Below are 14,772 nucleotides of genomic sequence, written 5' to 3'. Positions count from 1 at the left end.
GATCTTAAAAATGTTGTTCGCTTTATTCGTAGATTTTATGCACAATGTGTAGAAAATCAACGATGTGAATTTACTGGTAATACATCAAGTCATTAACACTTATTTTAAAAGGCATGGGCAAGTCACTACTCTCTCTCTCTCTCTCTCTCTCTCTCTCTCTCAAATTGACTTTTGAAATACCTCATTTCTGTTTTTTCTTTTTTTTTTACACACATTAATATTGGTTGTTCGACAAGTGTAAAATTTGTACTTTCGATTTATTTTCTTAATTTTACACATCTTTCATTGGTCCCAAAAAAGTTTTAGGCCAACATACCTTAAGATGGCCAAATCAATATAGGAATTGGTGGAAACACTTCTACCTCGATTGGGGAAAAAAACTCATAATTTCTATACATCTTTTGAAGAATGCAAGGTGAAACCATAAACATTTACATTTTCCTTTTGAGGCCTTGAAGAATAGAAATTTACATTTTTCCATAGTTAATACAAATAATGTACTTTCCTACCATTTGGTATTAAATTATATCTTCGATAATATATCTATATAAATACACAAATAACTCCGATTTTAATTTCCTAAATTACCACAAATTATATATGAATAATCAAGATCAACCGCAAACAAGCATGCTGCTATAATCAACCAGTTGCTAAAACAACAAATTACATTCTTGGGACTAAAAAGGTTCAACAAAAAACTTCTCTTGACTGACTAAATGTTCCTTCTTTCATCGCAACCTGTGGTACTATACGAGCTCCTAAATTTGTATAATCCATTCATTTCGTTCTTGACTGACTAAATTAAATATGATGCTCCAAGAACATCGTCGGTAGCAGTTCGAGATAAAAACTGACCTAAAGGGGCATCAAGAGTTCCCGCAATACCAAGAGTGTGAGGTAGACTACAACTTCTTCCATGTCCTGCTTAATGCATGACCATGGTCGTGTACATACATAGCTGATACAAGAGTATTTGTGAATATATCTGCGTGTCATTGAGATTCAGCAGAAGATACATTGCCACCAGTCGGAACAGGATGCCCAGGAAGATCTGAGCAGTCAAGGCTTTCTCGTAAAAGACACGCTCTGCTGGGGTTCATTATAAGAAGTTGCTGCAAGTCCTTTGGAAGAACTTTAAATACAATTTGGAGATCTTTCTTCAATTTCTTGCAGACATCTTCAGTATCTTCATTTGCTTTTCCGTACTGCAATGTGAGATAATGAAAATAATTGGGAAATACACATATGGATATCTGATATAAAAAAATGACAACAGCAACCAGCAATGATAAGTGCAATATGTTGAAGAATAATTTTAATATGCTGTTCGTTATGGGTAAACACCTCTGTATACCCATTAATCCTATATCTCTCCTAATATAGGCGATCACCTGTACGTTTCAATTATATTAATTCACTTCTTTTCAAGGTTTTCTCTTACATTGTTCCAAAATTGTACACCCGATAATTTTTTTGAAAAAACAATTGTGCATTGGTTCACGTGAATAGTAAATTCGTTAACAACTGTTCACGTGAACTGTAAAATCGGAACTGTTCAACGGCAGTAACAAATTTTCTTTCCTCCTCCCTCCTTTGATGTTTCTTTTTGGTTCTATACTACTTGATTGATTTTCACCAAATCCTTTACTGGCACCATAGTAAAATTGCATAAACAGTCCATCTCTTCATGGAGATATCCCTTTTCATGTTTGTATCCTAATACAGCTAATTTTTCCTCGATATCTAGAGTCTATGAATATGTGTACTTTGTTCAAGATCTTCGACCTAGTCTTGATAAGTTATCCCCTCGATCTATCAAGTGTGCATTTTATGGATATTCTCATACCCTAGAGGGGTATTATTATGATTCCAAGTCTTATCAATACTTTACATCCATTGATGCACTTTTCTTCGAGTTTTCTCCATATTTCATATTTTTCAATCCTCTGAAAAGTGATGTGAATGCTTCCGGTCTCTCTGTTCTGCTTCCTCAACCTATTGATCCTCCGACCAAGGATGTCTCTATCTTGGCCCACTTCAAATGCATCAATGAAGGAATACACGCAGTGTTCCTCCTGCAATCCTGATCAACGTTGAGTCCTCAAACATATATCTCAAATATCAACCACATTCTTCTTATTTGGATATACCTGTCATTACTCGCAAGGGTAAGTGCTCCAACACTGCTCATCCTTTATTGAAAATTCTTCGCTGATCAGTTTCCATGAGTTCGTTTCTCTTTCTCTATTGTTTTTATTTCTAACTACTGTCAAGAAAAAATGGCCCATCGGTACTGGAGAGGCAATGGATTGTGAAATGTATCTCAAGGGACATGGGGCCTCAGTCCTATTTGTACAAATCCTACATCTAGGTTACAAGTTGGTGTTTGCTGACGAAGACAAATCTAATGGTACAATCGATTGGTATAAATCAAGATAAGTTGCAAAAGAGTTCACACAGACATGGTGAAAAATATATATACATTGTTCTAACACCATACCAAATATAGAAGAGCCAAAAAGAAATAGACGGAACCAAGTAGATGGGTTGCATCAATTAGAAGATTAATTAACCTAAAGATTTTGAACTATCTTAGAATTTCAATTTTCATTTATTGAATAGTCAACTGCTCACATATTATACATATCAGATGAATAGACGGTGATGCCTTTGCACTGTATAATGAGGTTCAAGAATCATCTAGCGGATTTCTCCCCAACAGGAGGCGGAAGGAACATGAGAATTTAGACTTTGATCTCCAATAATTGTGTTATTTATTTTTGCACATTTTACTTTTTTTATGCATTTATTTTCTCATCTAGTAGGGCACTTTCAAATGCATTTCAAATACTGAACCATTCAATCGATTAACCTCCTCCAGCATTTCTCAACCAACTGCTATTGCCACATCATTCCAGTTCAGATAGTCATAATGTGTGTGCCCCGATTCCAGAATCCTATCAAGTACATTCCACTGCATCCCACTTTTTGTGAAAAATCAAACAAGAGAAATGGAAGACAAGAAGAACAAAGAAAAAATAAAGATTGGTTCGAATACTTTCTTCCAATGAAAAAATCCATAGAAGGAAAAGCAAAAGGACACAAGGCAGTACGATATTTTGAAACAAGATAAGGGATTGAGGAAAATATATGCACGAGGATTTAAATAAATCCTCGACAAATCATCACATACCCAAGTTAATATAATTTTTTTTAAGAAATTACAGAAAGAAACATGCCTGCATTTCTCCTTGGAGGTTTCTCTCAATTGCATTGAAGGAATCGACTATTTCCAATTCAGACATCTTAGCTATCAACTGGTTTATGTTGCTCTTAATTCTAGCTTGTCTCCACATTTTATACTGTTCTTGCTCAGCAACAGCACGTTTTCTACGAAACCATGGCAGAAAGTTGTGTCCTTTCAAGAAACGCCTGCATTTATGTAAAATAAATATCCATTTTAGAAAGTCACAAAACATATAGACAAAACAAATATTCTAGACGAGTAAATATAGATCAAGGATATCAAGAGCAATATAAAAAATTTAGGACTCAGCAGATAAGCATGAGGATAAAGCATCACTAGAAGCCATATAAATTTTGTAGCCCCATCTGGTAATGTTTATATTGACATTTTAAATATGTATGACAAGGACAGAAAGAAGTGGACTGAACATGATTGCCAAACATGAAAAAACAATTCATTTCAGACTGAAGTAATATAAGGAGAAACGCTTCATGTGATAAACATTTCTTTTCGATGTAAAAATAATTTTGATAGAAAGAAGACCAGAGAAATAATTCCAAAACCATTAAACAATATTTCAGGTCCAGTTGGGAGAGATGTTCTCTTCACAGATACTTTAAACAAAAAGTTGAAGAATTATCTATCGAGAGAAACCCTTCTCATAGCAGGTGGTGAATGTCTATCCCTTATTCAGTACCTGTAGAGATCTAGCCAATTTGACTTCGTTCTCTTCAGTATAAACTTCCCAGGACCTCTTTCTGATAAAGTTGATAAGAATTCCTCAGTACTGAAAGACGGTAGAGAAGGTGGGTCAGAATATGGAGATGAACCTTCAGATGGTGTATTTGCTCTAAAATATGGACCAAAAGGGGCCAAAAAGTTAGTAGTCAGCTCCAAAAAATGGCGGCGTAATATATCATTGTTAACAACTGACATCGACTCCTCAACCCTCGGAGATAATCCAGCATCAACAAGTCTATTCAAGATAGAGGTATCTGGCTTTGTCACTGAAGCATAATTCGACCATAAGGCTTCTTTGTGTTCTGTCATTAAACACAAAGGACCATCTCTTTTCAACTTTACTGCATTCAAGAAATTTGCAGCAGTAAACTTCCTCACCGAAAGATGTTGGAAGTTCAATCGTTCTTCTTGAGCAGAAATTCCCCCATTTGAAGGCCTTGAATCAAAGTTCAGACGACCAGAATTTGAAATAGGAGTTCCAACTGAAACTATGTGAGGCATGTTATGCAGTGCTTTTAAGAAAAAGAGGTTTGTGACACCTAAAACCATTGGAGGAAAAATGGCCCCCTCTGGGAGAGAGTTCAAAATGGAAAATTCAGGGTCGTGTATAGTAAAGTAAGGCCTGAAGTCAACAGAGAAAAGTAATGGGGCAACCAAACTAACTAGACCAGCAACTGCTTCGCAGCACTGGGGAGGAGTCGGTGCTATGATTAAAATGGGTTCCCCAATGAGTAACACCTCCCAGAGCTTCCAAAGATGCATCAAGAGTCCCCGGAATGTTCCGAAAAGATCGGAGTCATGAAATAAACCCTGTGGAACTGATAGTTTTGAAGGGAGAAGTGGAGCCAGTGAGGACGCAGAGTCTTCAAAAATCCCACTATCTGATGGCAAACTGTGAGAAGGGGGGAGGTTCACTTTCAGTAATGCATTCCCAATAGGAAGCACCATGAGATTACCAGGTTCAGGAGTAGGCCACATCGACACACAGTTAGCAATATGAGTCAATGCTTTCTTTCCGATATCAAAGTACAAAGGGCCCATAATTTGTAGTAAAGGCCTAAAAACACTAGAGTATGGACTGTGAGAAAGAATAACAACAGATTTTTGTTCACCTCCTCGCTTTAGCCTCTCATCATGTCTCTGCCTATTAAACACAAAACCATACAGGTACCTTGAGTCATTGTGATTTTTACCCTTTTGTGGATCTGCATATAACGGCCATTGCAATATTGAGTTATTATCTACTTCATTAGTCTTTGATGAACCAATGTTTGAAACTGGAAGTTTTTCATGCCTCCGTATACGGAAGAAGAAAATACAATCATGAATACTTGATCTGTTAAGGTGCTGTGAAGCTGAATCTGGAAATGAACTAAAAGCAACTTGAAGCTCCTCATTTTGGGTTAGACAGCCAGGTGGATAACACTCATCAATGAGCTGCCCCTGCTCGAGATCAAACCTAATGATACAAAAGGCAGCTACCCATTGATGCAAAGCTTTTTCGTCAACTTCTGATACAAGTTCCGACTTCACAGAAAATGATGGTGACCGGCTCATTTCCAGATACTTGGCAATCACTCATCAATGATATTAACTCAACATTGACCACCAGAACTGATAAAAATTGAAGGAAGTAATCTTCCTGAAAATACGTAGAAAGCTTGTCACATCAACCAATTAAACAATAAAACAACATTGTATTTACAGAAACGAAGTAGATTTTCACATGGAAAAAGCAATTAACTTCACACATACCCCATACTAAATGAATGAGCATCCATCCATTATACAGAAGAATCAAATAAGAATCAAGAGTATATTATCCATTACAAATGTGAACCGCAGAAAATAATAAAAATAAAAATCAATAGTAAATAAAAGTATATTAATATAATTTTTCATATCTTGTCAGTGGAAGGAAATATGGAAAACAGAAAACACATCCTCGCATAGTTAATTTGAATCCCACAATGCAACTACATATGTATTGGAATGAACTCCACGAATACAGTGGCAAGATCTGAACTTTCAATAGAATAAATGGTCTACAGTTGGGAATCCTATATCAATCAAACAGCAAAATGCCTACCCCAGTAGTCTAAACTGTAAAACACAAACATTTAAAACTATTATGATCTTAGACTTCGAAATCACTCTTTTACTCTTTTCTCCAATCCCTTGTGGAGACAGGAGAACCATTGAATTAATAAAGCCACAACTGATAACTAAACAAAACAGATTAATGCCAAAGTTTCTCAAAGCAATGGACGATGGTGCAAGTCGATCTCTTCTCTAATTTACTCTTAACCAGGACACGATTGATGAAGATTAAGGCAAAAATGAAGGGAAAAAACTTCAAAGCAAAATTGGCAAAATGAAAAGGCTACATTTTACCCACAAGTTATTTGTCAAAAAATTCAAAAAAAAAAAATTAAGGAAGGTCATGGTGACTAACTTAATTACCTGGACTCCGGAATCCAAAAACTAGAATTTCTAGAAGCAGCTTGGATCTGAAAAATTGGCAAAAACAATTAACTATTGACAGGCCATGAGAAGATAAATTAACAAACTAGGGCTTCCAAAAAACTGTTCAAAACACAGAAATCGATTTTGGGCATCATGCTAAACACATTAACATTGTTTCGATGATTTATTATATCATTCCATTTTTTTATTTATACAAAGCCATTTTATTGGTGCGTCTTTTTTCTTGTCTCCATTCTGATTTCTAATCAAGAGTGCGTTTGGTTGAAGAAGCCAATGGACTAAAGACACTTTTTCCTTAAATAATAATAATAATTTTCTTAAAAAGTATACTGTTTGGTCGCAAAAACTATTGTTTAGATGATAAAATTTCAGGCTTTTGGGTTTCTATATCTACTTCTATTTTTTAAAAAACACCTTTTAATATTTATCTAAATGTCAAAACTACATCTGCGTTTTTTTTTATAAAAGCACTTTCAAAAGCTGAAGTTATTTAAATTTATGTGATTTTCCTAAAGGGTAAAAAACAATGGGTGTAAAGTGGGTTTACAAGACGAAGATCAAGGAAAATGGTTTTCGAACTCGCCCTAAATAGTTTTCAAAATCTTAAGAGATCACAAGAAGACATAATAAATTAACTTGGGTTCATATTACCTCCAATGTGGCACGTTTACCATTTGGTATACTTTGGATCATTGGTGAGTCGTTAGTGAAAAGTAAACAAAATACCAATCATCCGGCTAGGCTTCCTTTTGCAACATGCAATTCTCTATTTTCATGCTATGGTTGCCTCTGTGTCAGGTTTGGCTAGCAAAATAAACAAATCATTCAGAAAGAAAAAACTACAAAAGTATTAAATAATTATTAATTGACAGTTTATAATAGCTTCAAAACAATGGCAAAAACTTTTGAACGCATTTGTAATGCACCACAAAGAATCAAACTAAGGAAACTAAGCAAATAAAATAATAGTGTACATTGAATATTTATTAAATGAATCAAGCAAACACTACTTTTCAATCCAAATAAGTTATAATCGAAAGAAAATAAACAAAATATAAATAACTAGGCAAGGTTACCTTTGAGTTGATGAACATGGCACATCAACCAACTTGGAATCCAAATGCTCTATGCAGTAGTCCAAAACCCAATGCTGTCAGTTGGATAAAAAGTTTGCTAAATCAGTAAATGCATAGAAGAGGTGACATAAATAATTAATAGGCAAACTCTTCGACTTGTAACACACAATTTTTATGCTAACTATTGTCATTTCGATAGATAGTACATAAACATCGATATGGTTAAGCATATGTCATCGTGTCAATTTATAACAGACAACGTAACAAAAAAAATTAGCATCTTTTATAATCTGTCTTAAAAAACTTTACTTACAAAATGGCATAGTATATTTCCAAATAAGATCCTACCCTTCAGAATCATGCTGAAAGATGTAACTGTGTCTGGATCCCTTGTAATACAAGTAACATAAATTTTTTTGATGTTTCGATGAATACAAATTAGAAAGCATCATAAAATTGAACCAGATTCCTGGTATTACCGTTTCAATCATAATTGTTAATTGTCTCACATCGGTTGGTTAAATAACTTTTGAGTGGTATATATGGGCTTGGACAATCCTCCACCCTTGAGCTAGCTTTTGGGGTTGAGTTAGGTCCAAGTTCCAATCTTAACATAGTATCAGAGCCCGAGTTCCACCGTTATGTGTTGGACTGCCTATAATTAGGCCACCCGTTCTGCCCATAATTGGGTCATTTGTAAACTCCACGCTCCAGATGTTCATTCCTGGGCGTGGGAGGGGTGTGTTAATTGTCCCACATCGGTTGGTTAAATAACCTTTGAGTGGTATATATGGGCTTGGACAATCATCACTCTTTGAGCTAGCTTTTGGGGTTGAGTTAGGTCCAAGTTCCAATTTTAACAATAATGCATTTTCCTAATGGCATTTTATGACAAACCTCCTATTTGTCATATGGGCAAAAGAAGAGGCTTAAAACTATAAATGCTTTCACTAGGAAGAATTGCACAGACATGTTTCTGTCAATTTTTCTGCTGATTAAGAATGTAAAAAAGAAAATTAATAGTATGGTTGAAAAAGTGGAGCAAATTAAAATTTAACACGTTGAAATGAATAAAAAATTCGAAGTCGTCCATAAATATAGAAAGTTTCACCAAAAAATTAAGGGAAGAGAAATTAAATGTAAATGTTTCAGATTGGACATTAACCATGCAAAACAACCACTGTACCCCATACAGGATCAGATAATTGACTTGACATTTGAACTAAATGCGCGATGACTTCTAATTTCAAGGACCCTACTACATAAAAGGTATATAATAACAACTTCAACTGGTAAGGAAGCCTCACCCTTTTTTCCTTTTGAAGGACAAATTTTAACCAGTATGGTTCTTCCAATCTTACCCATTTGACAGACAAATTTTCAATAACTTGGACTTTCAGATCTTAAAATTCACTCAACATTATTTATATGTATAGAAACCAAAAAGAACTCATTTCTTTCATGAGCACGAGAAAAAAATTGTCCCGCTTATGATTCATCGAACATTTAACTTCTTGCAGGCTTATTTCTTGTGGCAGCATAATAACACTTGAAGGTCAAAACTAATAGGTTGTTGAAACAAAACTACAAATATATAATCGACTCGAAGTATAGAAGAAAGACTAAATATAGAATCAACAAAGTTTATCTTGGATTCAACAACATAGGGAATTTAAAGTTATCGTTGATTAGCTGATCTCAATTCGTTTTGTATAAATAATTCTAAAACGAAATTTATTGGCATGAAACATAAAAGTTATCATAAACATACATAATATCAACAACAAAGCGATACTTTACTTGCTCTTAGCCGTTAGCACACAGTAATAATTAACCACCGTATTCCTAAAAATTAAAATGATGTGCAAATTAGAAACCCATTTCACTTTTCTATTTCTTGTCCAACGGGAAGAAATGTGAGTAAAACGGAGCTAGCCAAAGTATCACGAAGTTTTATCTTATCTTACTGGATTAAATGCGTGAATTAAGGTTCTGAGCTTTGCCACGCTGGGTTTCTAAACATCTATCGATCTCATCCACAATCTTCACCTAAGAACCATCACAAACTACAAGAAGTGACAAAAAACCATAGTCCGGAAATCGTAAAATTACATGATTCCAAAACCAAGGAAAATAAGAAATAAAATAGAAGGCAGCGCAAAGATTTGTAATCGTTTACAATACTTACGACGATTTCATCAATGCAAAACACTAAAAATCTAAAATTTGGGAGATGAAACCTACCCATTTTATTTATATGGATAACAAAGCAGGATTGAAAATCTTCTACGCCTTCGCTGAAGATTGTTCAGCCTTTGGCTAAGCAGATTAAACTGCGAAATCCACGAATTTTGATGCGAGTGAAGAGTAGTTAAATGAATAAATCTGTCTGTTTTGTTTTGTTTTTTTTTTTTTTTTTTTTTTTTAATCGAAGTTGGCGGTTTGCAATGGAATGCCGGGGGGCAAATTTGGAATTAGATACTCTTGTTATGATACGACAAAAACTTGTGTGAGACGGTCTCACGTATCGTATTTGTGAGACAGATCTCTTATTTGGGTCATTAGTGAAAAAATATTACTTTTTATGTTAAGAGTATTACTTTATATTGTGAATATGAGTATGATTGACTCGTCTCACAGATTAAGATTCGTGAGATGGTCTCACATGATACTCACTCGAATGATATTAGGCTCAAATTGTAGTTTGACCCTAAAAGTAATTAATTATTAAACTTTTGTTATCACATGTTTAATACTGATACATGTATTTACATCGAATTTTATTGATATATATTTACATTAATTAATAATTCTAGTTCACTACAAAAGTGTGATACTCGTTTATCACAAATATAATAATTTTTTTTATAAATAAATAGTCTTGAAAATAAAATTGTGTATCTAATTGAATTTAATAAGAGTAATTGCTCTTACAAGCATTATAATTTAAGGGCAAAACGGACTTTTTAGTTGAATCATTTACCGACTGAGCAATTTACTATAATTCAGAATTTGAAGTCAAAGATTTTAAAGTTATAATAAGCGCATTTGTTTGTATGAATCAATTTATTTGACAACTGATTTAAAATCCATAGCTTGAGCAATTGATTTAAGAAACTTTCTCATATTCAAACGCAATTTAAGAAAATATAGTATGTTTTTTATGAGACGATCTCATATATTTATATTAATGAGATGAGTTACGTAACACCCTTGGATTTAGTTATTCTAAGTTACATGATCAACATAAGTAGATGGGTACAGTCATTCGTTAAATTTATTTAATTTAAGCTTAAGTAGGCTCACAACACAAATCCTCAAAACTCTCTTGCTTAGTTGTTGTGTATTTACGACTAGCCGTAGCTCGTGTTTTCTCCAAGGAATACGCTTCTCGTATTAGTCGTCTGAAGTTGCTCATTGAAAGACCGGTTCAGGTCTGATTTGATTCGATGATGAGTATTTAGTGAAAGTTCAGGCTAGCAACCATTTTATTACAGCAATGCACTTCTTGTTTCTGTCTGTCAATAGACATAATCTCATGTCTAGTGAACTTTTCGAGTATTTCGTGATATTTCGACAGCCACCAAGACTGATAATTACTCGCAAGAAACAACACATCTCATTTGAAATCAAAAGAAGTTATGTTCAATGGAAGTATCAAATCCGCAAAATCGTGGAAAAGGTTTCCTGCACATGCGCTTGTTGAGAAGAGTATGACAAGAGTTTTATGAATTTGAGTACACTTCGGAATGTTGTTGATATTTCCAGCAATTTTGACCGTCCGTTTCTTGATGTAATCAATTCCCCAAAATAGTTCGGGACGGGTACGAGGATATTATCTCCGTCCCAGAACCCATTAGTATTAATAATAATCATATAATAATATTATTAATATTAATATTAATATTATCACTAATCATAATAAATAATATTAATTCCTCCATTTTTGTGTTTTCACTCACAAATATGTCTGATATTATTGCTCCTGAGAGGTGGAATGATTTCAATGACCCAGCCAGGAACAAGTAAGTTAACCATACTAGTTAAATGTTGTGTACCTCAAATTTACGATTAGATCTCGGGTTCGAGAGTCGATAACAAAGAAAATGTATGAAATGATAGATAAATTTACTTTATTTTTAAAATTTATCATGTTCCATGATATTTTCTTCGAGATTAAAAAATTATTAGTTTTGGAATTTTTCTTTCGATGTAACATTGACCAACCGTTGAGCCTAGATGGGTAGAAAATCTGAGATATTAGCGCTCAATTTAGAATGGTTCACCCCCCACAAAAACATGTTAACCGGTGAAAGCTGATATGATGATAACTAAACAAACAGTATTACATGGAGGTAAACTGTCATTTATATCATATAGACAGACTCCCGACTGGCATTATCAGTTTTCATTATCCAAACTAACCATCAAAACGATTATGTTAACCAGAACAAAGCTTCTCAAGTGCCAAATTTTCATCACTGCCAACGCTTTCCAAAGCACTCCGTACCAATGTTTCAGGGAACCCCATCTCCACAAGTTTTTTCACCTGTAGAAATTAATGAAAATAATAATCTGGGATTATCGGCAGAGAAATTAGGCTTTGGAGTGCTATGAAATTAGGCTTGGGTCTCTAAACTGCAAAAGATAGTTGCGCTTTCAACTACTGAGGCTGAGTACGTTGTTGTAACAGAAGCTAACAAGGAGATGATATGGTTGAAATCCTTTATAGAATAATTGGGTCAGAAGCTTGAAGATAGCACATTATACTGTGACAGTCAGAGTGCTATTCATTTAGCAAAAAATCATGTTTATCTTGCTAGGACAAAGCATATACATGTAAGATATCATTTCATCATATCGGTGCTGGAAAATAGTGTCTTGATGCTTGAGAAGATTCCTGGAAGTAAAAATCTAGCTGATATGCTCACGAAGATTGTAACAATTGACAAAATGAAATTGTATTCAACTTTAGTCGGACTGCAAAAATAAATGAGGAGATATGAGTTGTTGCATTAATGGTGTGAAGTCATTATTGAAATCAAGTCTTCAAGTGGAAGAAATGTTAGATGGGTTATCATAATCAAATTCATTTATTATATTACATGAGCTGTCTACATGTTTTGAAAATGAAGCAAAATTTGACAAAGAAAACGTGCATCAATAGTTGACAAAGGAAACAAATTTTTGTTTTCTGACGCGTTGGAAACACGTTTTTGCACCTATAAATAGAACTCTTTTGTTTCATTTTATATTATCCCAAAATCAAGAGCTTTCAAAGCTTAGTATAATAGAGAGAGCATTTGAGTGTTAAGTATTCTCATGTGTGAGTTAGATAAATTATTTTTTCTCGGTTATTCTCGGGTTAGGAGTGTGAGATATTTAGTGTATTATTTTATACACTTGTTGTAATATTTCTCTTGTTATAAAAGATTTGCAGTAGCTCCGTGGACGTAGCCTATCTTGGGTGAACAATGTAAATTCTTGTGCTCTTGCTGATTATTTTATTCCGCATTTTTATTATCACGATCGTTATCGCTTCGTTGTAATTACACAACACTGCACATATCAGCGTCATATCGAAAATTGAATAAAAATTTTCCTCAATACCCGTAATCAATAAAAAATGTTAAAACATTTTAACAAGATTATTAGCATGTATTAGTCAATGAGTTAGAAGCTCGGGTGACTCAACTGATGTACTTCTGAACCTGCCAATATCAATGGTAACATTCTGATTATGCAAGTAAATGGAACTCATTTCACTCCATCCCTTTCAATAAATGGATGCTGGATCTTTCAAAACTGAATCTTCAATTGAATATTTCAAAATCAAACTATCAAAGAACCCTCTTTCACTGCTATCTTATATTCCAAGTAATGTAACTTCTTATCAACATAAGGGTCTCCAAAAATATCTTAATCCATAGCCTTGAATGGAACCACTTGAATTACGACGGCGTTTTCATGCAAGAAACCATATTTGTTAAACCAGCTCCATGTATTCTCATCAGCATATCGCAGGAATTCACAACTTGTGCAATTCTTGATAGCTTAGTCGATATTTCTGGCTCCACTAAATGACCTTGAAGCCTAGCTCCCTTGCTGCTCGAGAGACTTCATCATGGTTCATCAAGACTTGTGTTATTTTCCTCGTTATGATCATGATACGTGGCCTCAGCCCTGTCAAGTTTTCTGCCTTACTTGTTGTGTATTCACGACTAGCCGTAGCCCGTGTTCTCTCCAAGGAATACGCTTCTCGTATTACGCTTTTCGTATTAGTCGTCTGAAGTTGCTCATTGGAAGACCGGTTCAGGTCTTATTTAATTCGATGATGAGTACTTTGTGAAAGTTCAGGCCAGCAACCATTTTATTGTAGCAATACACTTCTTGTTTCTGTCTGTCAATAGACATAATCTCATATCTAGTGAACTTTTCAAGTATTTCGTGGCATTTCGACAGCCACCAAGACTGATAATCACTCGCAAGAAACAACACATCCCTTTTGAAATCAGAAGAAGTTATGTACAATGGAAGTATCAAATCCGCAAAATCGTGGAAAAGGTTTCCTACACATCCGCTTGTTGAGAAGAGTATGGCAGGAGTTTTATGAAATTCGAGTACACTTCGGAATGTTGTTGATATTTCCTGCAATTTTGACCGTCCGTTTCTTGATGTAATCAATTCCCCAAAATAGTTCGGTATGGGAACGAGGATATTATCTTCGTCCCGGAACCCATTAATATTAATAATAATAATAATAATATAATAATATTATTATTATTATTAATATTAATATTATCACTAATCATAATAAACAATATTAGTTCCTCCACTTTTGTGTTTTCACTCACAAATATGTCTTATATTATTGCGCCTGAGGGGTGGAATGATTTCAATGACCCAGCCAAGAACCAGTAAGTTAACCATACTAGTGAAATGTTGTGTACCTCATATTTACGATTAGGTCTCGGGTTCGAGAGTCGATAACAAAGAAAATATATGGAATTATAGATAAATTTACTTTATTTTTAAAATTTATAATGTTCTATAATATTCTCTTCGAGATTAAAAAAGTATTAATTTTGGAATTTTTCTTTCGATGTAACATTGACCAACCGTTGAGTCTAGATGGAAGAAAATATGAGATATTAGCGCTCAATTTAGAATGGTTCAACCCCACGAAAACATGTTAACCAGTGAAAGCTAATATGATGA

General features: G+C 34.3%; 1 protein-coding gene and 1 long non-coding RNA gene across 5 annotated transcripts; both read right to left on the bottom strand.

The window, feature by feature from the left end:
- Positions 1–569: 569 nt before the first annotated feature.
- LOC140805808 (uncharacterized) lies at positions 570–9,959 on the bottom strand. 4 transcript variants are annotated; one of them, XM_073162116.1, is made up of 8 exons: positions 9,799–9,959; positions 9,522–9,620; positions 7,555–7,628; positions 7,130–7,282; positions 6,455–6,501; positions 3,948–5,633; positions 3,243–3,435; positions 570–1,208 (listed from the first exon to the last, which is right to left on the bottom strand). In XM_073162116.1, the coding sequence occupies exons 6-8, from the start codon at positions 5,546–5,548 to the stop codon at positions 996–998; spliced, it is 2,007 nt and encodes a 668-aa protein (XP_073018217.1). In that variant the 5' UTR covers positions 5,549–5,633; positions 6,455–6,501; positions 7,130–7,282; positions 7,555–7,628; positions 9,522–9,620; positions 9,799–9,959; the 3' UTR covers positions 570–995. The 4 variants fall into 4 exon arrangements, with proteins under 4 accessions (XP_073018217.1, XP_073018219.1, XP_073018218.1 ...); XM_073162118.1 differs by lacking the exon at positions 7,130–7,282; XM_073162117.1 differs by lacking the exon at positions 9,522–9,620.
- Positions 1,483–3,232, bottom strand: LOC140805810 (uncharacterized). The gene is made up of 2 exons (XR_012112344.1): positions 2,154–3,232; positions 1,483–2,078 (listed from the first exon to the last, which is right to left on the bottom strand). It is a non-coding gene; the product is annotated as an uncharacterized lncRNA (long non-coding RNA).
- Positions 9,960–14,772: the final 4,813 nt, after the last annotated feature.

The sequence above is a fragment of the Primulina eburnea genome, chromosome 11, assembly GCF_022965805.1.
Source record: "Primulina eburnea isolate SZY01 chromosome 11, ASM2296580v1, whole genome shotgun sequence".
Classification (NCBI taxonomy): domain Eukaryota; kingdom Viridiplantae; phylum Streptophyta; class Magnoliopsida; order Lamiales; family Gesneriaceae; genus Primulina; species Primulina eburnea.
This window is presented reverse-complemented; position numbering and strand designations above follow the sequence as displayed.

Coding starts and splice junctions, on each gene's coding strand:
- LOC140805808 (XM_073162116.1), bottom strand. CDS start 5,548: ATGAGCCGGTCACCATCATTTTCTGTGAAGTCGGAACTTGTATCAGAA. Junction 3,436..3,947: donor AATTGGCTAGATCTCTACAG/GTACTGAATAAG, acceptor ACATAAATGCAG/GCGTTTCTTGAAAGGACACA. Junction 1,209..3,242: donor ACCTCCAAGGAGAAATGCAG/GCATGTTTCTTT, acceptor CTCACATTGCAG/TACGGAAAAGCAAATGAAGA.